Source organism: Solea senegalensis, linkage group LG21 (assembly GCF_019176455.1).
Source record: "Solea senegalensis isolate Sse05_10M linkage group LG21, IFAPA_SoseM_1, whole genome shotgun sequence".
In the NCBI taxonomy this organism is placed as follows: domain Eukaryota; kingdom Metazoa; phylum Chordata; class Actinopteri; order Pleuronectiformes; family Soleidae; genus Solea; species Solea senegalensis.
In genome coordinates this window covers 15,154,097-15,178,203 of record NC_058040.1, presented here as the reverse complement: position 1 = coordinate 15,178,203, position 24,107 = coordinate 15,154,097, and the positions used below count along the sequence as shown (strand labels likewise).

The window sequence follows — 24,107 nt, the reverse complement described above, 5'->3', positions numbered from 1 at the left end:
TGTGGTTAGATGTTAACTGATTGGTGATAACACTTTGCAGTGTCCTCTGAAGAATAGCTGCACAAACCTGTGTGTGTGTGTGTGTGTGTGTATGACTGTTCAATGACATCAGCAGATTATGTTTTTCATCTTCGGTTATTATAACTGTCAAACACAAATGTACATATACCGAGCAGTATATGTATAAAACATTAAACAGTTTAACTTTCTAATATATTAGAAATATACATGAAAAGGTATAAACATACATGGAAGTACAAGTTGCTGTTTGGAATATGTTAATTTATTTTAAAAATGTGTTATTAGTAGTAATAGCACTCTTGGTACAGGGATTTACAGTTATATAATTGAATTGAACTTGAACTGAAATGCACTGTATGAACTCATTGTGATGCATTCAGGGCCCCAAACCTGCTGTGGTAACAGTTTTACTCATACATACAGTGTATGTATGTATGTATATATATAACTACCATATATATATACCCACCTACATGAGGCACCACAGTAAAGGCTCCTGGTGCTGTGTTCGAGTGAAGCCACAGAAACACAAGCGTCTGCGAACGGCTTCCTGCTCCACACACAGACACTCGAGGTGCTGCACACCGTGCAAACACAACACCAGTCATGTTTACGTTGTTGAGAAATGACTTGTCACCACATCCTCTTCCTCAGAACTTCATCCCCTCAAAACAGCCCGAGCCCCAGGGCTGAGCCCCAGGAGACGGTGAATCTAAGTGGCCTGTCAGTCTGAAGAGTCACTGAGGACAGTGAAGGCATCTCTTAGGGTCTTAGAGGATGGTGAACGTATAGAGGACAGTGCTTTCATCATTAATATCAGGGGACAGTGAAGGCATCGTTCTGTCAGTCTGAGGACAGTGAAGGCATGATTTGAAGTCACAGAGGACAGTGAAGACATGATTTAGAGTCAGAGGACAGTGAAGGCATGATTTAGAGTCACAGAGGACAGTGAAGACATGATTTAGAGTCAGAGGACAGTGAAGACATTATTAACAGTCAATGAGGACACAAAGACATGATTTAGAGTCACAGAGGACAGTGAAGACATTATTAACAGTCAATGAGGACAGCGAAGACATGATTTAGAGTCACAGGACAGTGAGGACATGATTTAGAGTCAGAGGACAGTGAAGGCATGATTTAGACTCACAGAGGACAGTGACGGCATGATTAAGTCACAGAGGACAGTGAAGGCATGATTTAGAGACACAGAGGACAGTGAAGACATGATTTAGAGTCACAGACAGTGAAGACATCATTCACAGTCACAGAGGACAGTGAAGACATGATTAAGTCACAGAGGACAGCGAAGACATGATTTAGTGTCAAAGACAGTTAAGACATCTTAGAGGTTTTGACAGTGAACGCATAGAGCACAGTGCTTTCATTTTTAGAATTGGGACAGTGAAGGCATCATTCTGTCAGTCTGAGAAGTCAGAGAGGACAGTGAAGACATCTTTTAGACTCACAGAGGACAGTCAAGACATTGTGTATGTATTTCTCCTAACCCCTGTTATGAAGACATCAAATGGGTGCTTCAGTTGTTCTTCATGTCTAAATCTAAATCTTATACTTTATTAATCCCCTTAGGGAAATTATTTTTTCTCTGCATTTGACCCATCCTAGAATTAGGAGCAGTGGCAAGCCCAGTTCCCTTTCCACTTGTCCACTTGGAACACATTGATGGGGCTTGTGTGTGTCTGCACCTGAGTGACAGGTAAACCACGGACACCTCACTCATACACACACACTCACACACACACACACACACACAGCTGGTGCACCAGACTCTGTGGGAATCAGCTAAATGCCGTGTTCACACAGCTGCTACACTAACGGCCACTGTGTGTGTGTGTGTGTTTCCTACACACAGCGCCACCAACAGGTCACACGTCTGCAGATTATGTTAGTTATCCACAAAAACATGTATTGTTACAATAATAGATTAAAGGATTTATTGTTTACATCAGTGTCAACAAACCAAAGTGAAACTACTTTAAATTTTAAAATGTTTTTTTTATTATTATTGTTGTTGTTATTATTATAAGTGTTTCTTGTCATGAACGTAGTGATTATTAAACTTCTATTTTCATTTTTTTAAATGTTTATAAAGTTCAGTTTAAAAAAAGGAGATGCAGGTAAGGGAATCAAAGGCACACTGTAAACGCAGTCAGACAAAGTCTTCATTTTTCCTCTGGCACCTGAACACAACATCATTAGTGTTTCATTGGAGGACTGTGGGAATTTAGAAAAAAATTATGATAGTATGATTTTTTTGTATTGGTTGATCCTGAGTGAAAAATGGTTTCTGTCCCTGAGCTTTCCAACAGGTGAAGACGTCACTGAATGTGAGCACCAGCGCGCCCGCCGAGGGTTAGACTCTGACGAGGAAGTCGAGGCCGAGGGAGGCAGGGATGTGCATCCCGTCCAGGCTCAGAGCCGACGGCGTGTACGGGAAGAGGACCGGGAACGTGTGTTTGGTGTCGACGAGCAGCTGAGGGGGATCGTTCCTCTCCTGGAGACGATTCTGCACAGTGAACACATCAGCAGTGTGGTCAGTGAATGCAAGAAAAACGGCAAGTAAAAGACATCATCACTGTTTGGACTCACCTGTATGTTTCTGATGAAGGACACAGTGACTCGCTCCTCAAACTCGTTCAGCGGCGTGTAGAGATTCAACAACTTAACAATCTGTGGGGACACAACACATCACGTCACAGTACAGGCCATGTAAAGACCCCACAATACAAGATATGTTATGTTACAGGTGTCATGTGACTTGTGGGCGGACCTGCTGTGTGGTGAGGGCGGAGCACAGCGAGCAGATGGCCTCTGCGTCCTGAGTGGTTTTCTTCTTGACCTGCAGCAGTTGCGCGGCTTGAATGATCGGCTCCAGAGACTCTGCCGCTTTACTCTGGTACAGATTATGACTCCGCAGCCACTCCTCCATCTGACTGGTGTTATACCTGAGGGGCGGAGACATTAGACATTAGAGACGGTTGTGTGCATGCGGTGACATCACTGTGACGTCATTGCTTCATCTACCTCAGCTGCATGCCCTTGCTCCAGGAGCACACGTCTTTGCGCAGCAGCAGGTTGTTGAGCGTGATGGCGTTGATGCAGTGGAACAGCTGACGGATCACCTGACCCACGATCTCGGGGTCCAGCCCGTGTTCACTCATCATACTTTGGAACTGTCCCAGCTGTCTGATCAGCGCCTCCAGAGTGTAGCTGCTTGGGCCGCCGCTGTCCATGTCCATGCTGGACGAGCGGTTCCTGTAGCCGGTCGGCTTCACCGCCGCAAGGCTGGGAATGCTCTCACTTTCCAACATGGCCGACACTGGGGACAGAGAGGGATGGAGGACGAACGTCCTGAGGGTCAAACAACCGGGACACCTCTCGTTTTGTCTGACGTCATGTGACCACAGACGATTCTCAAACAACCTGACGCCACGTCAGTAAATGACTTAGTTAAAACAGCCTGTGGAGAACATGTAAAACCCCTCTGGAGGACAGAAACACCTGATATTGCGAGTGCTTTAGCCCCGCCCCCTGCCCTCTCACCGATCATGGGCTGGATGATGCCCTCGGCGACCTTGATGAGCTGCTGGTAGATCTGGATGGACAGGTCGCTCAGCACCTGCCGGTACTCGGCCAGGTCGAAGTTCTTCAGACAGTGCTCGTTCTGCTTCGGCGAGTTCTGCGTCATAAACGCCTGCAACACAAACCACGTGGAGCCATTTAAGACTTGGACTGGTTTGACAGTGGACCATTGACTCACAGGAGCATGCGTCGCACCTCATCGCCGCTGTACTGCTTCAGGCAGTGGAGCAGACGACTCGTGTTGGCCAACCAGAAGGACGTCATCTCGAAGTCGTCGCTGTTTTTCTGCACGGACAGAGAGGAGACGTTACCACCGTGGCGGTCACAGATGCAGGTGGACGCAGAGAGAGTGCGCGCTCACCTTCAAGACCTTCTTGATGGCGTTGATGGTGGAGGTGAGCAGAGACTCCACCTTCTGGTCGTCGTTGATGTAGTCAGCGTGGCGGATGCACATGAAGAGGATGTACGCCGGCAGGCAGGGGACGGTCGCCGACACGGAGGTGGGCTTCATGTCTGGAACACAACAACACGTTAAAGACACATCTTTCATAACCACGCGGTCAGCCGACAAGTGACCTCACAGCTCACCTGTGATGAGCGACTTTAACAGGAAGACCTCATCCTCCTTGTCGTACTCCAGCATTCCTTCAAAGTCCTTCTCCTTCCTCTGAACCGTCACCTGACGAGTCAGCTCTGGCCTTGATCTGCTGCTCAGGGCTGCTGCTTGAGCCGCTGAGACGGAGACACAAACATGAGACATTAGGTAGAGGTAGGACTTCTCTCTTTTTAAGGTTTTCTGATATTTTATCGAACGATTAATCAATTAAACGATTAATCGAGAATGAAAACAATCATTAGTTGCAGCTCTAGACTTCTCACATCTACACGTCTTCTCACCCTCTAGCTCCAGATACACTGAGGCATACGTCTCACCTTCCAGCTCCTGGACCTTCTTCATGTAGATCCTCAGCTGCTTCTTCAGTTTCCTCTCGTTCTTCTCCAGTTTTTCTACCAGCTCCTTGAGGTCCTGTGGGACAAACACACCCCAGCATTAGAGAACCCATGTTTAATGTCCAGGTGCCGTGTCTGTGGCCTGCGGCCTTCCTCACCAGGTTGTCGTTGGTGAGTCGTGTGATCTCCTGCTGGATGCTGTATTCCACCTGAGCCTCCGGGGAAAGAGACATGGTGTAACTGAGCAGCTCCTGTTTCTTCTCAATGTCGTCCTTCAACAGCTCGATCTGAGTGTGGAGAGCGTCCAACTCATCTTTGTGCTGCCGTGTCAGAGACTGCAGCTGCGACTCCAGGAGCCTGAAGACAGGAGGACGTCCACAGGTCAGGTAAAGGTTAGGTTTTTTGAAGTGTGGTTGTATCAGGTACTGACACAAGCCTGTCTTGAAATGTCACAAGTAAGTTTTTACACTTAAGGGAGGAGTTGGCATATTGACAAATAAGCCATGTGTGAATGAATGTGTTGGAAACAGATTTAGCAAAAACAGGGAAAATGAAAACTGGAAATACAGAGGAAATGTCAGACGAGAGGAGAAAATCAAAACAAAGCAAGTATTGCTCCAATGATGGAATCGGCAACAAAGCACCTGAAATATCCCTGTAAAGGTCCCACCACCTGATGTCAGGTCTCTAACCAAACCTGATCACGTGACACCCGAGTCACTGCTTGTGTGTGTGTTTGTGTTTGGAAAAGAAGAAGAAAAAGAAGAAAAAGAAGAAATGAACAGAAACCTGGCAACTTGTTTGAGACCGTGGTTTGCCAACACCAGCTCGCCATCTTCATTCAGAAGACACCAGTCCTGCTGGAGACTGGTGTCCACAGACAGAAGGACAGTGTCAGAGGACATAGAGTCAAAAGAAACAAAGGGTCAGCATCAGAGGACAAAAGGGACAGACAGACAGACAGGCAGAAGAGGAAACAGCAGATTTGGAGAATATAAGGAAGCAAAGCTTAAATGTCATGAATGCAGAAACACATCTGCTGGGTGAGGTCCTGAAAGGTCCTGAAGCATCATGTAGACAGCAACTTCATGTTGTTCCAGACATGCATCGTGTCTGAAGAAGTCAGGAAACGTGTCACTCACCGTTTGGACTCGGCCAGTCCTTGATACGCTTTGAGGGCCTCCTCTTTGTCCTCGGGAACTACAGGAATGTCAGGAACCTCGGAAACGTTGGGAACGTTCTCACTCTGCTGCTGAAAGAGTGAAACATTGATGGTTACTGACACTTCTTCAGTGAGAAGAAGCAAAGAGAACATAGATGCTCATCTGATCTATGATTGGTAATCTTCAGTCTGTAAATCCAGACAGGACTTAGCTTGAGGGTGAACTGTTAGCGTCAGCATTAAGGAACCTGAGATGTGACACGTGACCCGATGTCTTGCCGTCAAACTCACCACTTGTTCGTTCTGCTCCTGTCGCTGGGCAGAGCTGACGATCTGAGTCCTGAGGATCAGCACCTCCTCTTTGCGGGCGTCCAGCTCCTCGTTGGCTGCTTTGAGTTGACTGAGCAGCAGGTTGTAGCTGTCCTGCAGCTCATTGTTTGTGTTGTTCTCAGCCGCACGCTCGGCGATGTTCTTCCTCAGCGTGTTCAGGTCGTCCTTCAGTTTCTTGTTCTCCGACTCCAGCTCCTCTCTCTGCAGGGTGCAAAGGAACACAAAATGTGAAGCAATAATTTATGTTGCATTACTATCACATGTTTACGCGACATGTGACTAAGGGTGCTTTTCCATTATACAGATATAGCACTACTCAGCTCCACTTGACTCAACTCTGTTTTTTTGCTTTTCCATTGGTTAGTGCTCGGTACCTGGTGCCTTTTTAGTGCCTGCTCTGCTCTCCATGGGCTAATGTTAAAGTTATTTAATGTCACAGTAAAGTGTGTCAAACACATCCACACATGTCGCATGCGTTTAACGTGCATCAACGTTCGTACCTTGAGGTTGTTGTACGTCAGATCTGCGGCCTCCTGATCCGAGGTTGGACTCCTGGCCTCCGAGCCCTGAGAGGAATCAGAAAACACTCAGACGTTCTGCTCTGTGAAACATCATTGTTATCATCAACACAATCATCATCGTCATCATCACCCTGCGCTTGGCGAGATCCTCCATCTTGTCCACGGTGCTTTGCAGCCTCTTCTTCTCCTGCTCCAGCTCACGCACACGTTTCTGCAGCTTCATAAACAGACTGATGTCCATCGCCGCTTTCTCCATCCCCATTTCCTGTAAAATAAAAGCAGTCACCGTCTCATCCAACCGTTGCCTGTTCTGTCATCACCTTCTGACCTCACAAAGACTCACCTCCACCAGCTGAATTGAGTCTTCTGTGTCTCCAACCTCTGACATGGACACAGATGGGAAATTAGAGTCTGACTCCAGGCTGCTCTGATTGGACTCATTCCTCCGGTGGCCAGGTTGGAACTGAAGGATTATGGGAAAAGGAGAGAAAGTTAAAGTCGCAGCTCTTTCTCCATCACATCACAACCATGACCTAGTGAAAATGTCTGCCTACAGGGGGCAATGGTGGGCCACCTGAGGAGTGGATCATGTGCAGGTGACACCTCACCTTGGTCAGGGACAGCTCCTCCTTCAGGTTTTCGCATCTCAGCTCCACTTTAGAAAATTCTTTGAGCAGATTCTGGTATCTCAGTCTTTCTGCGTCCAACTCCGACTGAAGGGACACCTCTCTTTGAGATGCATTACTGTCCTCTGAGAGACACAGAGACAGGAACACACACAGACGGCTGAGCATAGTACACTACTGACACCTACTGTTTAAGTTTTAGCGTTACAAGCCCAAAGCACTTTAAATACATTTCATATTTAATGATGTTATTATGTTATGGTACTGAAACAGTGACACCTGCTGGCTGGAGGTGGTAGAACAATTTCTCACCTGCAGAGGTCTTCACCTGCTGACGGATCTTCTGGTTCATTTCTTCCTTCTCACTCTTGAGCAGAGCGTTTTCTGTCTCCAGCTCCTCCACCCTCTGCAGTCAGAAACAGAGACAATGACATCATCAGGACACTGGTGTCTTGCTCATGACCACACACCTGATTGACGATGACCTCACCTGCTGTAGGGACATCTTCTCACTGCCGTGCTCCTCCTCCAACTTCTTCCTTTGTGCGTGTGCCTCCTGAAGCTCCTTCCTCAGCCGCTCCAGCTCCTTCTGCATAGATGTCAGCTGACCTCCATCGCCCTGCTGACCTCGTATCATCTCCAGCTCCTTGTGCATTTTGCTGACCTCTGACTCCAGCGTGGTGTTCACCTGCTGTAGCTTCACGTTCTGAGCTTTGTAATCTTTGGACTGAAACAGGGAGACAGACTCGGTGAGCAGTGACGCAGTAGCAGCGAGTGTGGCACCGTGGACGTGTCGGCAAGCGTTACCTGGTCGTCCATCTTCCTCTGCAGCTGGACAATCTTGTTCTCCATGCCCGTGTTCAGATTCTTCAGATGTTCTGCCGACCGCGCCTCGATCTTCAGCTGCTTCAGTTGCCTCTTGGCTCTCATTCGTCTGAACGCACACTGGATGATGATGGCAGCGTTACGTGCCCGCCTGAACTTCCTCCTCTGCATCCAGCCGCGGACATTCTTCTGGATGATCATGGCCTTGTGGTGCAGGAGGAACTACAGAGCAAAGGACCCAGTGTGAGAGTCTGCCTCACCACATTCCACCTTTAATTGGAAACGTTCCGTCTCTAATTCACTGCTCACGGCTGCGACACAAAGAGCTACAGAGGCAGCACGGCATGATGCGTTCAAGAACCGCCAGATTAAAAACAGACTTTTATTTACCTCCCAGTAAATCCTGCGTGTAAACATTCCTTTGGCATAGGCCTGGATGGTGATGACCGCCTGTCTCGTTCTTAGATACGCCCGTCGATCTCTCACCATGCGATACTGTTTCTGACAGACAATCGCCGCTCGAGTCAAACGCAGGTACTCGGCATACCTGCACAGGAAGACGTCAGGACATGTGACATCATTACCTCTCACCCATGAGACCACCTCCACCTTCACACTGTATGTACACTGAGGATAGACCATGATGTGTTCAGGGACACATTTTGACCGAGTGTAAATGTAGTCGTGTTGCCACAATCACACATGAAACCAGCACGGTGAGTGAGTCACATACACACACATACCTGCGGGACAGGTATCCTCGGCCGTATCGCTGCAGGGTGATGGCCATCTTGTGGATCTTTCGGTACCGGACTCTCTGCAGCCATCCGCGGACGGTCTTCTGGATCATGATGCACGCCGCGCGGAACTTATCGGCACGCAGCTTCTCGAGGTACGCAACCTGACCCGCGCGGAAGAAGATCTTTGTCTTTCCGAACTGGAACATGTCAGAATCCTGAGATACGTGGGAAAAGTATTGCGAAGCTCGTCAGTGTCGGACATTTCATATACAGATATATTTGAAGTACAGTGTCAGTCATTACCTTGATAAGAGTCTCCAGCAGTTTTCTACACACCAGCTTCCTGTCTGATGACATCAAGTCAGATTTCTTCATCAACACTCGATACCTGCTGAAAAAGTCCAGGTACGTCCACCTGGAGACGGGGAACACGCAGTTTATTCGCCATTATTAAAACTACATTTCCTGTTTGAACTTTGCTGAAGTCTCTGCTTCTTCATGTGGATCAGCGTCTGTAAATTCTAGATCAGAATGTTCAAGTCTTAAATGTTTTTTGAATGCTTTAAACCAAATTATAAATGATGGAATGAAATTGTTTTATAGAGTGATTGTGAAACGCGTGGATTAGAAAAACGTCTACCAATGTCTCGGTCACTGATGATTAGATTAGCTAACTAAGTTGTCTGAACTCCACAGAGATAAACAAACCACACTGATGTTATCAATCATAGCCAATAATATTCTTCGTAAATAAAAGGCAGAAACACAGAACAGGTGACGATGAAAAGAGGAGGACTCACCTGGAAGGATATCCGGCCGCACTGATCCGGATCGTCTCCAGAACACCACACGCTCGGAGCTGCTGCACCGCTCGCCTCGAGTCAAAGCTGTGACGACAAACGGGAAAACGCATTAAACTCCTGCGAAGGTTAGCGTCCAGGTGATAATCGCTTAGATTTAACATGGCGTCCAACCTCATCTTTCTCTTCGGCATCGTGTGAGCACCTACAGAGGTTTAGAGGCAACTGAGGGAACCTGAGTCTGGACGCGACATGTGACTGACTCATCATCTAATTTACCACGAGTCACAAATACTGACAGAGCAGGTCATACAGAGTGTGTTCACACACAAACACTGTTCCTCTGGGTTTCTTTACATCATGATTTTCATGACGTCATCCTAATTCTTAGTTCTGGTGCGAGTTTAAGAATTCTTAAATTAGTTCCACTCAGCTTTGTACATTTCACCAAAATGTGAAGAAACTTAACTTTGTTAAGTGGATAAAATCTGTCTGAGTCTGTGACTTCAACCCTTAGGTGATGCAGAATGATAACTGCATCATGTGACATCTAAAAACATCAGCCAGTGCTGACGGACTCTTGCTGTGTGCTGCTGTAACTCCAGAAAACAACAAAAACACGTCACACTCACGTAAATGCCTCCTTGAAGTCATTGGGTTTGATGCAGCGGACGTAGTGTGGTGTTGTGGCGTTCAGCGTCTCCATGAGAAGCTGGAGGGAACTGCGGAACTGGATTAAATTAAAAAACGTGAGTCACAGCGGCACGAGATTGACAGCGGACGACCTGCAGCAGTGTGAACTCACCTGGAGTCCAACGGTCTTCCTGTGCTCCTTGTTCGGAGCTCTGGGCGCCATCTTTGCCGCGCGGACATTAACCTTGGAGGACTTTGTGGAGGGTGCGTCGTTCTTCTCGTGAAACAGATCTGCGACGAGCTGGGACTGAGAGAGGCAGCAAAGGTGGCGTTTGGTTTGATTTATACTCGCTCTTTAAATTATACTGCTAATACTCTTTTCAAGCTAATTTTATAAATGTAGTGATTTTTATTATCGCTCAAATTTGGCTGAAAGCAAGTAACACATTTTTATGGAGCATGCAGTAAACAGCCTTTTTTCTACTGTTTTACAGGCACTACACATGGACATCATCACATTAAAGGTCACTGAACAGAGGTCAGCTGCATCTCACCTGGCTGGCCTTCAGGATGTTGATCTGCTCCTCATACACCCTGTCTCTGTTCTTCTCCAGAAAACCGTCGCACTGATACTCCACCTGCAAACACAGCATCACCCGTCATCAGCCGTCACCTCTTCTGCAGCTGCTCAAACACCTGGCACTCATGGCGGAGGGCATGACCTCTGCTCACCTGGTCGGCGAAGTGTATGATGATGAAGGACATGTTGGACATGCGTGGTTTCTGGAAGTGAGCGCTGTCGCTGTGCTGCTTGTAGAGCTTCTGAGCCCAGTTTGTGTCTGTTCCCTTCGGAACCTGAGAAACAAAAAGAAGAAAAAGAAGAAGAAAACATGTTACACCAAGAAACATGAGTCATAGGAGGCCGTTCCTAAGAAAGTGATGTTCGTTCGTACCTTACACTCCTCGTCCAGCAGGTCCAGGATGCCGAGTCGAGCCTCAATCAGGTCAATACACGGCTGGTTGTCATAGAAGTCGATCAGTGTCCAGGGAATCTGCTCCTTCATGTACTCCTCCTGCTCCAGCTTAAACACATGCTGCAGACACACACACACACATTTGTTGTCTTTAAATTATTTCTAGGAACTTCTTCTGAGCTCCATGACAGTTTTTTTTAATTAGTCACACTAATAATGAATACTGTGGTAAAATGTGGGCGAGGTTTCTGGAAACAAAAATGTGGAGACTTCCACACCCCAAATAGACAAAAACACACACATACAGGTTTGTGCAACTATTCTTTTAAGGACTCACTCCAAACTTGAACCATAACCGGTTAATGCCTAATCCTAATCTTAACCTAAACACATTTCCAGTTCCCCAGAATTCAGGTTCTGCCTAATTAGCACCAAGTTTTGTTCTCCATGAGGACTACTGGTCCTGACAGGGTCAGTGTTTATGAAAATGTCCTAAAGATAACGCATACAAGCACACACACACACACAAAATGAACTTACAGAGTTAAACTGCTGCTGAAGTTTCTCGTTGGCATAATTGATGCAGAACTGTTCAAAACTGTTGATCTCGAACGTCTCAAACCTACAGAGGAAATAAAAACACGTTCGGTGTGAACGCACCACGAACATCTGTCGACACACTGAAGCAACTGTGCGATGACACTCCGGAAAAGTTACCCGTAGATGTCCAGGACGCCTATAAAGGAGTGCTGTTTGGAGGATGTATGCAGGGCCAAGTTGATGTGCTCCACGATCCAGTCAAACATGCGCGCATAGATGTGTTTGGCGAGGGCATCGCGGGCGTTGCTTGCCTGTTTGTGGGACATGGCCTTCACGTACGTCTCCGAGGTTGTGGCGAGCTTCCGGTGACACAGCCAGTGCTCCATCTGCTTGTGCTCCACCCCCAGCAGTTTGCAAAAGTCGCTCAGGTGGGAGTCGCCCTTCTGCAACACACAACACATGTACTGATACTTTCCAAGTCCACTATTGTGCACATGACGTAAATGACCTCATCCACCCATGTCTACAGCCATTCCTGCAGGCCATATGCAAAAATGAGACTGTGCATGGACTGTGCACGTTGACTGCACATGCTCCAGGTAGGACAATGTATTAGAATTTAACAGAAATTTGGATCAGGTACACGTGTGGAACGCCAGATCAAATCAGTAAACTTTAGTCTGTCGCGATTGTTTTCATGATTGAGGTGTGTGTGTGTGTGTGAGAATGTTACCGAGATGTGACACATCTCTCCGTCTCTATCGGAGCAGATCTCTATGTTCCCCAGATGAAGAATGGAGGCCATTACTTTGAAGATGTTGCTCTGAGTGCTCTCCTTCACTCCTGAAAGCACACAGATGTTTCACACGTGAGGACAGACCCTTTGGTAGCTAGTTAGATGTGTTGTTATCATCAAGCAGCCACAGAAGTCAATCCAAATAAGGGAATATGACTCAGCGGGAAATAAATGCTGATGTAACAGTTTAAATTTACAGTCCCAAATTGGTTTTAAACATTAGAGCCTGCTCTCTGTTAGAGTAAGAAGGACTCTCACTCACAGCTCTCCACCACCAACCTGTGTCCAATGTCAGTAACCCATCTCTAGTTATCCCTACATAACCTAGTCATGTGTTCTCATGTCAGACCATGTGACTTGAGTTGATGATAGACCACACGGTCCAGCCTTACCCAGCAGGCTGAAGGCCTCTCTGGTCTTTTTAAAGTCCTCAGCATCATTCACTCCTTCAATAAAGATGTTCTCGCCTAAGGACGCGTAGGTGAAGTCCTCTGCACTGGCTGAAAGAGAGTGTGAGAGAGAGAAAAGAGGTCCTGGATTTTTACTGTTCACTTGTGTGAGTGTGGTCAGGAGGTCACATGATCATGATGATAGACTCACTGAGATTCAGGTCTTTGAACTCCGGTAAACTTGCAGAGGCACAGAGCTGATAGAAGATGTGATAATTCCTCTCGTCCTCAGCCTGCAATTGTGTCAAAGAGATTAAAGTGATGGTTCCGGTTTTTCTGAAGTGTGGTTGCATAAGGTACTGACACAAAGTTGGAGCTGACTGTACTATGAGAGGGTGCAGGGTGCAATAAAGGCACTGCCTTATCCCTCTGTTAGACAGCATTTTCCAACAGGCAACTGAATAAATATTTAAAATATGTGTCTCAGTATGATTTTCTACATGGAGTGTGGTCCATAGCACAAGGGGTGTTAAAGGCACAGTCAGCGTAGCTTATGTGTCAGTACCTCATGCAACCACATTTAAAAAAAACAAATCTTGACAAATAAACTCACCTGGAAAACAACCCTTGACTTCTCCAGCAAATACGTCCGCATGTTGGCACCAATGATGTGGTAGTGTCGGCTAAACCCGATCTGAATGTACTTTCCGAAGCGACTGCTGTTGTCGTTTCGGGTGGTCTTTGCGTTTCCAATGGCCTGGTGAACAAAGGAGACCGAGCCAATGATGATCTGTGTTCCACGAACAGGAGGTGACATCACGCAGCAGGACACTCACCTCCATGATGGGACTGGAGGCCAGCACTTTCTCCTCTACATTTGTGTCGTTAGCCGAACCTCCCACTGTAGCGAAGAAACGCATAGCATACTTTGCAGAAACTGTCTTTCCTGCTCCAGATTCTCCACTCACGATAATGGACTGATTCCTCTCGTCCCTGCAGTGACAAAAGACAGTCATCGTCACAGAAACACTACAGGGCTACTTACTTTATGTGTCTGTAACATTAATATGAGTATTGACAAAGGCTAATGTGTACTTAACATGTATTTATACCAACTAACGTGTGCACTAGTACTTAACAATAAATGTATTTTAAGCTAATGAATGGATTTATACCAGCTAACGTGTGCTAACACATGTACTTAATAATGAAAGTATTTTAGCTAATGAGTGTATATATATATATATATATGCTAACACATATACAATAACAATAACAGTATTTATACTGGCTAAGGAATGTACCAGCTAGCATCTGTATTTTTAGCAGCTAAAATGTTAGTTAATATGAGTATTTGTGCCATCTAATGTGCATTAAATGGTAATATAAATATTTATATAGCATTTATGTAACATGTCAGGCTAACTCTAACCCTATGCTAGTCTACATAAATTCACATGCCTGCGTTTACACAGATGTTAGCAAGTATAAATTCACACATTAGCAGGTATACATTTACACACTGAAGTTAGTGAGTAAAAAAAAACACAATTAGTTGTCAAAAAATAAATAAATTAGCATTTGCTGGTAAATCGCTTTCTCTCTCTAAATGCACACATTTACACCAGTTAACTCTAATGTGTGTATTTATACCAGCTAATGCTAAATGTATTTATTTAATTAAACTTTTATTTTACCAGGAAGTTTACCTTGAAATAGACATTAACTGGTATAAATACAGATAGGTGTATATACCAACTAAAATATTTGCAGTGGCTAATACTAACCTATGTATTTTTTTTACCAGCTAACATGCATTTGCTTTTTATATTATTTACATTTATACCGGCTAACATTTGTATGAACAGACATAAAACCCAAACACTATAATTATCCACCTACACCATATTATGTCCTGCCTCAGGAATCAATAACTTGTGATATAACTGATACATTGATCACAGACAGGTGCAGATCTGACCTGGCCATCTGCTTGTAAGCTTCTTCAGCTACAGCAAAGATATGAGGGTCCATGTCCCCCATGTTCTGCCCGCTGTAGGCATTGATGACCTCCTCTCCATAAATCTGCAGCTGGTCATACGGGTTGATGGCCACCAAGACAATACCTGAAGACAGCACATCACACCTGACTTCAGCGTACATGTACCATACACACACATGGGGTTGAACTGCAACTGATCTGGGATCGGCAGAGACTGACCGCAGTATGTGTAGATGTGGTTGGACTCCAGGAAGCGGACTTTGAGGTTGTGCAGCACAGCAGGTTCGTGCAGGTAACTAAGAGCTGTGAGGTCATTCTCCCCCACCAGGATGTCAGGATTACGTAGGAAAGGAAGAGCGTTACTCTTTGGACCGATGGGATATTCCACAGGCTGAGATAGAAAAATCACAGAACACGGTCAGTGTATAATCAAGACACATATATAATATCTTATAGAGACAACATGTGATGTTAAATACCGTCTCATCTTCCAATTTGAGATGAAGAACGGTCTCTCCCAATTTGTAATCTTTGGTGATCTCTGCAGCGGTCCACACATCTTCAGGGTCTGGGATCCAAACCCGAGTGAACTGAAACATACAAACATTGCGGAAACAGTTTTTATTAAATATCTCCCTGATGTTCTCAGGAGATATCGACAAAGCAGAGGTCACATTGGTTTGTCCACACCAAAACATCATGTTCCAAAAGAAAAAATGACATTCCACACTGAAACATCACATTCAACAGTATAAACATGTCATTCAATGCTAAAACATCATATTTCATGCAATAAACATCACACATATAAAACCACAGGTGACCTTCAGTCCAATCTGTTGTTTGTTGAGCAGCATCTGACTGATTCGGTTGACTCTTGAAAAAGAGCTGAAGACACTGTTATATAGACAAGGTTTTTAGCTGACTGGTGGCATGATTTTTATGGTATGTTTTTATGTGATGTATTTTTCGTTGTGTTACTTTAATTTGCCCCCATCTTGTCTTATGCCACTCTACACTTTTATTGTTAAAGCACACTGTGATCAGTGAAAAGTGCTATAGAAACAAAGTTTACTCACCAAGTGACTATCATTCCACCCATCAAACATCATGATTCATCCCCATTCTCCACTAAAAACACTATGTTCCACACTATAAACATCAGATTCCATCATGTCCTACACTAAATGCTTCATGTTCCACACAAAACAAAATCACATTATACACAAGAACTTCATCATGCTCCAATTTAAACACAGTATTCCACACGAAGAAGATCACACTCGGTCATATTCCACACTAAAAACACCATGTTTCATACTAAAACACATGTATAAACATTAGGGACGATGATGAAAAAGGCCATGAAATTGAACTGAATCAAATTCTGGGCTATTCATTTCTTGGCGTGAACAATTGTGTTGTGAACAGCTTAGTCGTTTAAGAGATCTAAAAAGGACTGTATCCCTATTAAAGCAGGTTAAACTTCCTTCTTTTAACAGGAAGGAGGAAGCAGCACATGACGACTCCCCACACCTGTGTGTCATTCATTACCACACACACACATCAAAGCAATGTACGATTGTACACACACGTTCATGATGTGATTACACTCAGCAGGTGACACTTGACTCAACTAATAACGTGTCAATGTAAATCATCATAACGGAAGAGCGTTTTAAATCATTAAGTATTTAGAGTTGATTGCTTGGTTTGCAAGGGCAATCAGAGGAGGCCTGTGTTATGACCTGACCTTTATCAATGCCTGTTTATCTGGGACACATTTGACACTGTCCAGTGGCGTCTCAGCGGGACACTCTGCGAATAATGAGGGCGCAGCGGTGACACCCCTCCCCCCGGTGGATGCTCCCATGCCTGCAGGAATGTGTTATCAGTGGGGGAGGGGCCACCAAGCAACAATAAAAAGAGGCTGAAGAGCGTCTGATGCAGGATTAAGTTTCCTGCCTGCATGTTCATTTGAATTTGCCCAGTTGCAGCCTGCAGTTAATCTCAGTCTGTGAACTCATGAATCTGTCTCAGGTTACACACACACACACACACACAGATGAAGTCACAGAGACTCCGCCCACTGGTGTGTAAGCACAATGACATCAGCCTCCAGTGAACTCTGGGTGTGTCCGACAGAAAGACACAACACCTGTCGAGGATTCTGACCTCCATGAAAGATGGCAACCGTTCACACACACACACACACACACACACACACTGACACCTGTCATGTCACACTGTCCACCGGTCGCACACATGGTGTAATTTTTATATTAAAGCCCACGTGTCCTCCTCATCGACCTACTGAGCCACAGACTGATCTGAGGTCAGTTTCCTTTTATTTCACCACTGTTTCTCTGAGCAGCAACAACAGAATCAATGACAAAAACAACAAAAGCAACAATGACGGCAACAGTGACAACAAAAACCAACAACAGCAACAAGAGGAGCATGGAGAACAATGACAACAAGAGCAACAAGACAGCAGCAACAGCAGCAGCAACAACCACAAAGACAACAGATGAGGGAAAAACAAAATCAATGACAGCAACAACAAAAATAGCTCAACACAAAACTGCATTATCAACAACCAGATTTCCACTGTAGTAGATTACAGCGCCTCCTGCCTCCAAATGAGTGTAATATTAACTTTAACTGACAAAGCAGAGGAAACCATGACTCTCATACACACACCGACAACAAACAACCAGATGGCACCCCCCCAACAATTATCCTATCCTATCCCGAGTCAGAATTTCAAATCTGGATTAATTCATCTCTCAGTGGACTAGGGGAGTCTGAGGGAGGGGCTCACACAAACACCCAAGTGTTTGTTTAATACTTAAAACAATAGTTTACAATGAGAGTAGAGGAAGTGACGACTTGTCCACTTCCTCCTTCGGCTTCAGGAGAAATTATTTGAGGAGAGATGCTGTGATTTCATTTGTGATTTCATGTTTAAAAGTATTCGATGTGATTGATTGAAAATGTAGCAATAACATTGATGAGAATCATAAGGAGAGAATAAATGCCGAGTCAGATGATGTAAAACATAATTGCTACCTATGTGTGGTAGGTTCCGCTCCACCCTGTGGTTTATCTTTCCACTGGGCACTTGAGAAGATAATACATGTCGACACAAGGACTATTAGTCCCTTTCTTGATGGAGAGATTAAATTTAATCCTGGACCAGTCATTACAGGCTTTTAGAAATATTTGCATATGTGAGGAAGTCGTCTTTCTCCTGGTGAAACAGAAATAATCTGAACGTATCATTGCAAATGTTTCATAATAAAGCTTTAAAGTTTACAAGGGAGTGGGATCCATGTGTCCTTAGAATTTTTTTTAAACTGAAACTGATACTACTTATCAATGCTGACACTTATCAATACTGCTATTGATCTTATTACTCCTATAAAAGAAAATGTTGCGATATTTCACTGTATCGATTTCCCCCCACCCCTTATCATAATAATATCATATTCTGCCAAGAATATTGCAATAATATCGCACTGTGATTTAAAGATCATGATAATATCATATTTTAGCTTAAATATTGTGATAATATTGTATTGTGACTTAAATATTGTGACAATATCTCATTGTGACTTAAATATTATGATAATATCATATTGTGACTTAAATATTGTGATAATATCGTATTATGACTTAAATATTGTGATAATATCGTATTGTGACTTAAATATTGTAATAATATTGTATTGTGACTTAAATATTGTGATAATATCGTATTGTGACTTAAATATTGTAATAATATTGTATTGTGACTTAAACATCGTGATATATCGTATTGTGGTGAGCAGTGAATCTAAGCTTGCAGGACGCTGCAGTTCCATTAGTAGCAGTGTACAGACTGTATTAGTTTTCTCAGTACTACCTTTTGACACATCATACAAGTCGCTGCATGGTACCTACATTTATCAACGTGAGCCTGGACGTCTGAGCACTTGTCTGCCATGATGAATACAGGGTTAAACACTGCAGCCAGCAGCTTTGTCATCATACGGGCACAACTGAAGATCAGAAAAGTTAGCATAAACATAACAAAGACGTTACTAGCAGCACAGTTTTGTGCTGACAATGAAGGAAAACCAGCTCCTTTGTGAACTGCACAAAGACAAAACTAAAGGTTCAAAAAGAATCTATTGTCCTGAATATATGAAATAAAAATCTGTGTCAAACTTAAAGGGATAGTTCGGATTTTTTTGCTTTGTCTCCCACCCCAGAGGAGGATTCTTTTTATAGATTTTCTTATAGAAAAAATCTGTGATTTGTTTCTGAGCTGAAACACTGCGAGGAACCACATGTAAAATATAACCAATACAAAGACTGTGTGGCTTCTTTGTCCAGTCTCTTTTACATGTATCCGATAATAGAACTCACAAAATTGACACGGTTCTGAAAATGAAGGGAGCGATGAGTCGTCTCTCACCTGTTCAGTGTATTATTCAGACAGAAAAAGTTAACACGGAGTGTGGAGTAATCATCTCCCTTCTTTAATTCTAGATTTTTAAAGAATGCACCTTCAAGAAAAAGACTTTCTGGAAACGTTTTTCAGGGATTTAAAAAGGTGGTGACCTGTCATGGACATGGTGACTCCTGACTAACACTGCATCTGACTGTATATTAGAGTCATTTGAATGTAACTATGTCAACCGTTTATTGTTGTTTTGTTTTGTCTTGAGCTGTAACTGCTGTTTTTAAAAAACCCTGCAGAGAATGAAAAGGTCTGAACACAGAAACTTTATGCATTAATAATTGTGTCTATGTACTTTACTTTACTAGAACTCACAGAGGAACTGTCTTGCCCTGTGATTTCCCTGTGTTTTCATTGATCCTGATGCAGCTGCCTCCCTAATCAAAACATAAAAACATTACAAAATCAATTTTAATGATCAGTAAGAGCTACATCAGCTGATGATCATTTCACTGATCTGTGAAGCTGCTGTTTTCTTTTTCCAGTGATGCACAAGACCAACTGCTTCTCAAAAAACAAAACTGAACTCCATTATAAAATTCAGATAATTCATCACAAACCTATCACCAGCTGTCACAAGTGACGAACTGTCTCATGAGGTGACTGAACGTCAGTGATCTGTTCGGCCATCTGCTCCATTCGGCTCATACACACTCAATCCACCACATACACTTCATTACGTTACACTTCCACCTGAGTTCACCGTCCACCTGCTGTCTAACAGCCTGCAGCAGCATGGGACCTGCCACCCAAAGTTCGTTGCAATTCAAATGAGGTTTGTTCAGTGTTGTGCTAAAATCGGGCTGCATTTACCACAGTTCATCTACGCCGAACCCCGTTCAATAATCAGTCAATTCATCACAAACGGTCTGTCCTGACAGATCATCCCATAAAGATATCGAACAGCAGTCATGTATCCGTCCTGCTGCACTCTTCGGCTCACACATGATCTACATCATACTTTTCATTGCGTCACACTTCCACCTGATTCACCGTGCACCTGTTGTCTGGAACCTGGGGCTGCGCGGGACCTGCCGCGTAAAGTTTTAAAAAATCGACATAAGGTTTGGTGTATGTCGACATCTTTGTTTGAAAACTTGACTTTGCTTGGTCAACAGTTTTGTGTTCACAGGTGAATCAGTCTGAACAGAAACTAGTCTCCCCCCCACCACCACCTCACAAACACGCGCGCGCGCACACACACACTCGCTCACCTTTGTGTACAGCTCGTCCACAGACATCTTCTAGCGCGTGCTCACTCGGTATCCAAACAAACTACGACACCGTTTTAGTTCCCATCAGAACCATCACTGGAACCGGAACAGCACCAGAAGACTCCATTATCCCGCAGTGTCTCTACTTCAACAGGTGTACACTTGTTGTCCGTTGTCCCTGGGACGCGAGCAGCGGGTGGTGGTGGTGGTGGTGGGAGGGGTGGGTTTCGGTCACTGTGTTCGGTAAAGTTAGGCAGCGCGGACGGAGGGTGTCGGGGCGTTGTACTCGGGTGTTCCACAGGTGTTCCTTCTTCCTCCGGTTCCGCGCAGGTGAAACACCAGATGATCCAGAGATGACGTCACAGAGGTCGAGTACTTCCTGACACACAACGCGCGCGCTGATTGGCCGTTTCGCTGGAGCGCAGCCAGGTTTCTACGGTCGCAGCGCACACACACGGGTGTCAACATAAGGGGCGGGACCACACCAACGGCCGAGGTAAATATTAGCAATAAGTTAAATTAACTTTATAATTACTTTTCTTGTACTTTCCATTGTTTGCTATTATCCATGCATTTAGGTTAATATAATACATTTCAGTTAGAATATTTTGATCATATATGATGAGTTTTGCTGGTATATCTTATGCATTTGTTGTGTATGTTGGTGGTGACGGCAGGAAAGAGGGTTTGAATTTGATGGTCAGTGTTTTAATGTAAAATACTTGAATATTAAGTACAGTTTTTTTTATATACTGCATGAAATCAGATTTTATCAAACCTTACTTGAAAGTGGTTTCAAAATGAGATCCAAATCAGATTTCTGCAGAGGAGGACGACGACTCACCCTGTACACGCTTAACTGCAAATTGGGTTTTAAATAGTCTGTTGTGTCACTGCAGAGACGACACGCAACGACTGTGTGAAAAATGATGACACGCCCTGTCACTGCGCGGTGAAGCCCCAGCTGAGTTTGTTTTTATGTGTCAAAGTAATGCTCCGTGACTTGGCAGGACCAGTGAGATGATGCTCCTTTACTTTTCCTGCATTCGTGTTTGAGAGCCATGTGAAAAATGTGGACACACCCACGTCATCCTTATTAAAGTAACCATAGGTTGGTTATGCCTGGAAACACAAACACCTGCAGTCTGAACTAGTGGTACAGTTCAGTTTTAATCAAAAGACTGAATTTCCGAGTTCCTAGTCGTCCCCTTTAGGTAGGTCAGTTCTCAAATCCAACTTTCGATATCAATGAAACGCACCAATACCAATATCAGTCACTTTGACCATAACACTTTCTGTCCTTTCTGAGTGAGATATATACATATATATATATATACGTGTGTGTATATATATATACGTATGTGTATATATATACGTATACATTAAAGCAGACATAGACCGAAAGCTCCAATTGACGCTGCTGTTGTGTGTGTATCTGCGTCATAACCTCGTTTATGAAACCCTAAAGTTTCAGAAGAAATAGTTGAGCCACTGCTGAGAAAATAGGGTTTTATTGTTTTCCTGGGCTCTGCGAAGCGGAATGGTACTTCTGTTTGCTGATGATGTCATCAGTAAACCTCACCACTCCTCTCATCACCGTAGCTCCTCCTGGTGCGGGCACTAGTCCGGGCACATCCGGTTGTGTACATTCAACCGCAGAAGAAGAGCTACTCTGGTTGTAGCTGCTGAGATGCAGAGCATCCATCGTGCCAGAGGGGGAGCTGTGTATCTGAGAGCTGATGTGCTAATTACGTCACTTCCAGGTACCTGGCCAATCACAGGACAGTGGGAAAGCTGTCATTGGCTGGCTAATTACAACACAGTTCGCGTTCTGGGGGTGTGATTTTGATCTGAAACAGCGTGGCTGACGAGAGCGTCAGTAAGGAGATATTTACATCGGCTCGTTTGCAGCGACTAGGAGGTTTTTGACCATGAAAACCATGAAGTTAATATATGTAAGTAGACCTCCATAACTAACATATATGTGCGATACAAGCATTCGATGTCACCTTTAATAAACTTGATGCCCTCTGACATTTCTGTCACAACACTTGAACACCAGAGGTCAGAAGTTGCAGACGTTGACAATATTCAGAGGTCAGAGGTTACAAATGCCTCACGAGACATTGTTTATGTGGACACCTCCATCTCTGCTCTCTCCTACTGCGACAGAGACGCCATCAAACTTTACATAACCAGCTGATGGTGGACGAGCATTAACCCACAGACAACAATACACTTCACTACAGACCAGTACAGTTCACCACAGACCAGCACAGACCAGTACACACCACTACAGTTCACCACAGACCAGTACAGACCAGTACACACCACTACAGTTCACCACAGACCAGTACAGTCCAGTACAGACCATTACACTTCACTACTTACCATTACAGTTCACTACAGACCATTACAGACTACTACAGTCAAGTGCAGACCAATACAGTTCACTACTGACCAGTGCAAACTAATACAGTTCACTACTGACCAGTACAGACCACTACAGTTCTCTACAGACAATACAGTCCTGTACAGACCACTACAGACCAATACAGTCCATTACAGACCACTACAGTTTAATACAGACCACCACAGTTCACTACTGACCGAAACATTCCTCTACAGCTACTCCTGACCAATATCACTACCACTACAGTTCACTATGGACAACTTCAGTCCTCTGCAGTGTACACTAGTGTACACTAGATACCACTACAGTCTACTACAGACCAGTACAGTTTACTACAGTCTCTTCTTACTGCAGTTCCACACAGTGTGCCTCACTACACACCACGATAGACCACTTGTCTGTCTCACATACAGCCTGTTCTGCCACATGTCACTAGAGTGCGTCTCAGTGAAGATGATTACAGTGTGTCACACGTCTTCAGCCTGTATTACCACAGTTCACTGCAGCCTGTCTAACTACTCTGAGAAACAAAAAAAGGAAATAGTTGAGATCATTTAATTAAGTCTATTCAAACTAAAGACAGGCGACTTGTCCTCGTATAACTTGGTAAAGGGTTTAGTTATGATGCCCTTAATTCACTCAGCTGTTACTAATTAAAGACATTAATTTGGCTTTGTCAGCCTTTTTTTCCCCAGTGTCTCACCACTGTCTGTCTCTTTATACTTGACTACAATGTCTCACCACAGTGCTGCTGTTAAAGGTGATAAATGTGACCTTTGCCTTGGTGTTTAGATAATAAAGGTGACCTTTGTTCAGGTGATTAAGCCGAGCCTTACCTTGACATAAAGGCTGTAGTTATTCTTCATGGTGAGGTCATTACATCCATCAGCGTTGGCGAGGCCTTCAGTGCTGAGCGTCTGCGACGTCTTCAGTCGCCGGGAAAACTGTGGGAAGCCGCACAGCTCAGACCTGTCTGAGCACAACTATTATCCTTACATCAGCCAATCAGTCCACTCCCAAACCGCTCCTGCAGCAGGTATGAGCTGTCACCGGCTGCCAC

The 24,107-nt window shown here is 44.5% G+C and overlaps 1 protein-coding gene across 3 annotated transcripts; it reads right to left on the bottom strand.

Moving 5' to 3' along the window:
• Positions 1-1,959: 1,959 nt before the first annotated feature.
• Positions 1,960-24,055, bottom strand: myo5b (myosin VB). Of its 3 annotated transcripts, none has more exons than XM_044012220.1 (39): positions 23,884-24,055; positions 15,393-15,503; positions 15,133-15,304; positions 14,893-15,037; positions 13,748-13,904; positions 13,525-13,668; positions 13,123-13,204; positions 12,915-13,022; positions 12,460-12,569; positions 11,904-12,169; positions 11,727-11,808; positions 11,166-11,306; positions 10,945-11,067; positions 10,767-10,850; positions 10,385-10,519; positions 10,212-10,309; positions 9,580-9,666; positions 9,083-9,194; positions 8,783-8,994; positions 8,430-8,586; positions 8,022-8,261; positions 7,705-7,941; positions 7,527-7,620; positions 7,197-7,339; positions 6,932-7,051; positions 6,719-6,853; positions 6,568-6,633; positions 6,029-6,268; positions 5,718-5,827; positions 4,734-4,932; positions 4,558-4,651; positions 4,213-4,356; positions 3,986-4,137; positions 3,820-3,909; positions 3,586-3,736; positions 3,067-3,361; positions 2,813-2,987; positions 2,632-2,712; positions 1,960-2,548 (listed from the first exon to the last, which is right to left on the bottom strand). In XM_044012220.1, the coding sequence occupies exons 1-39, from the start codon at positions 23,911-23,913 to the stop codon at positions 2,396-2,398; spliced, it is 5,475 nt and encodes a 1,824-aa protein (XP_043868155.1). In that variant the 5' UTR covers positions 23,914-24,055; the 3' UTR covers positions 1,960-2,395. The 3 variants fall into 3 exon arrangements, with proteins under 3 accessions (XP_043868155.1, XP_043868156.1, XP_043868157.1); XM_044012221.1 differs by having other exon boundaries at positions 5,718-5,824; XM_044012222.1 differs by lacking the exon at positions 23,884-24,055 and adding an exon at positions 20,635-20,982.
• Between the last annotated feature and the right edge of the window lie 52 nt (positions 24,056-24,107).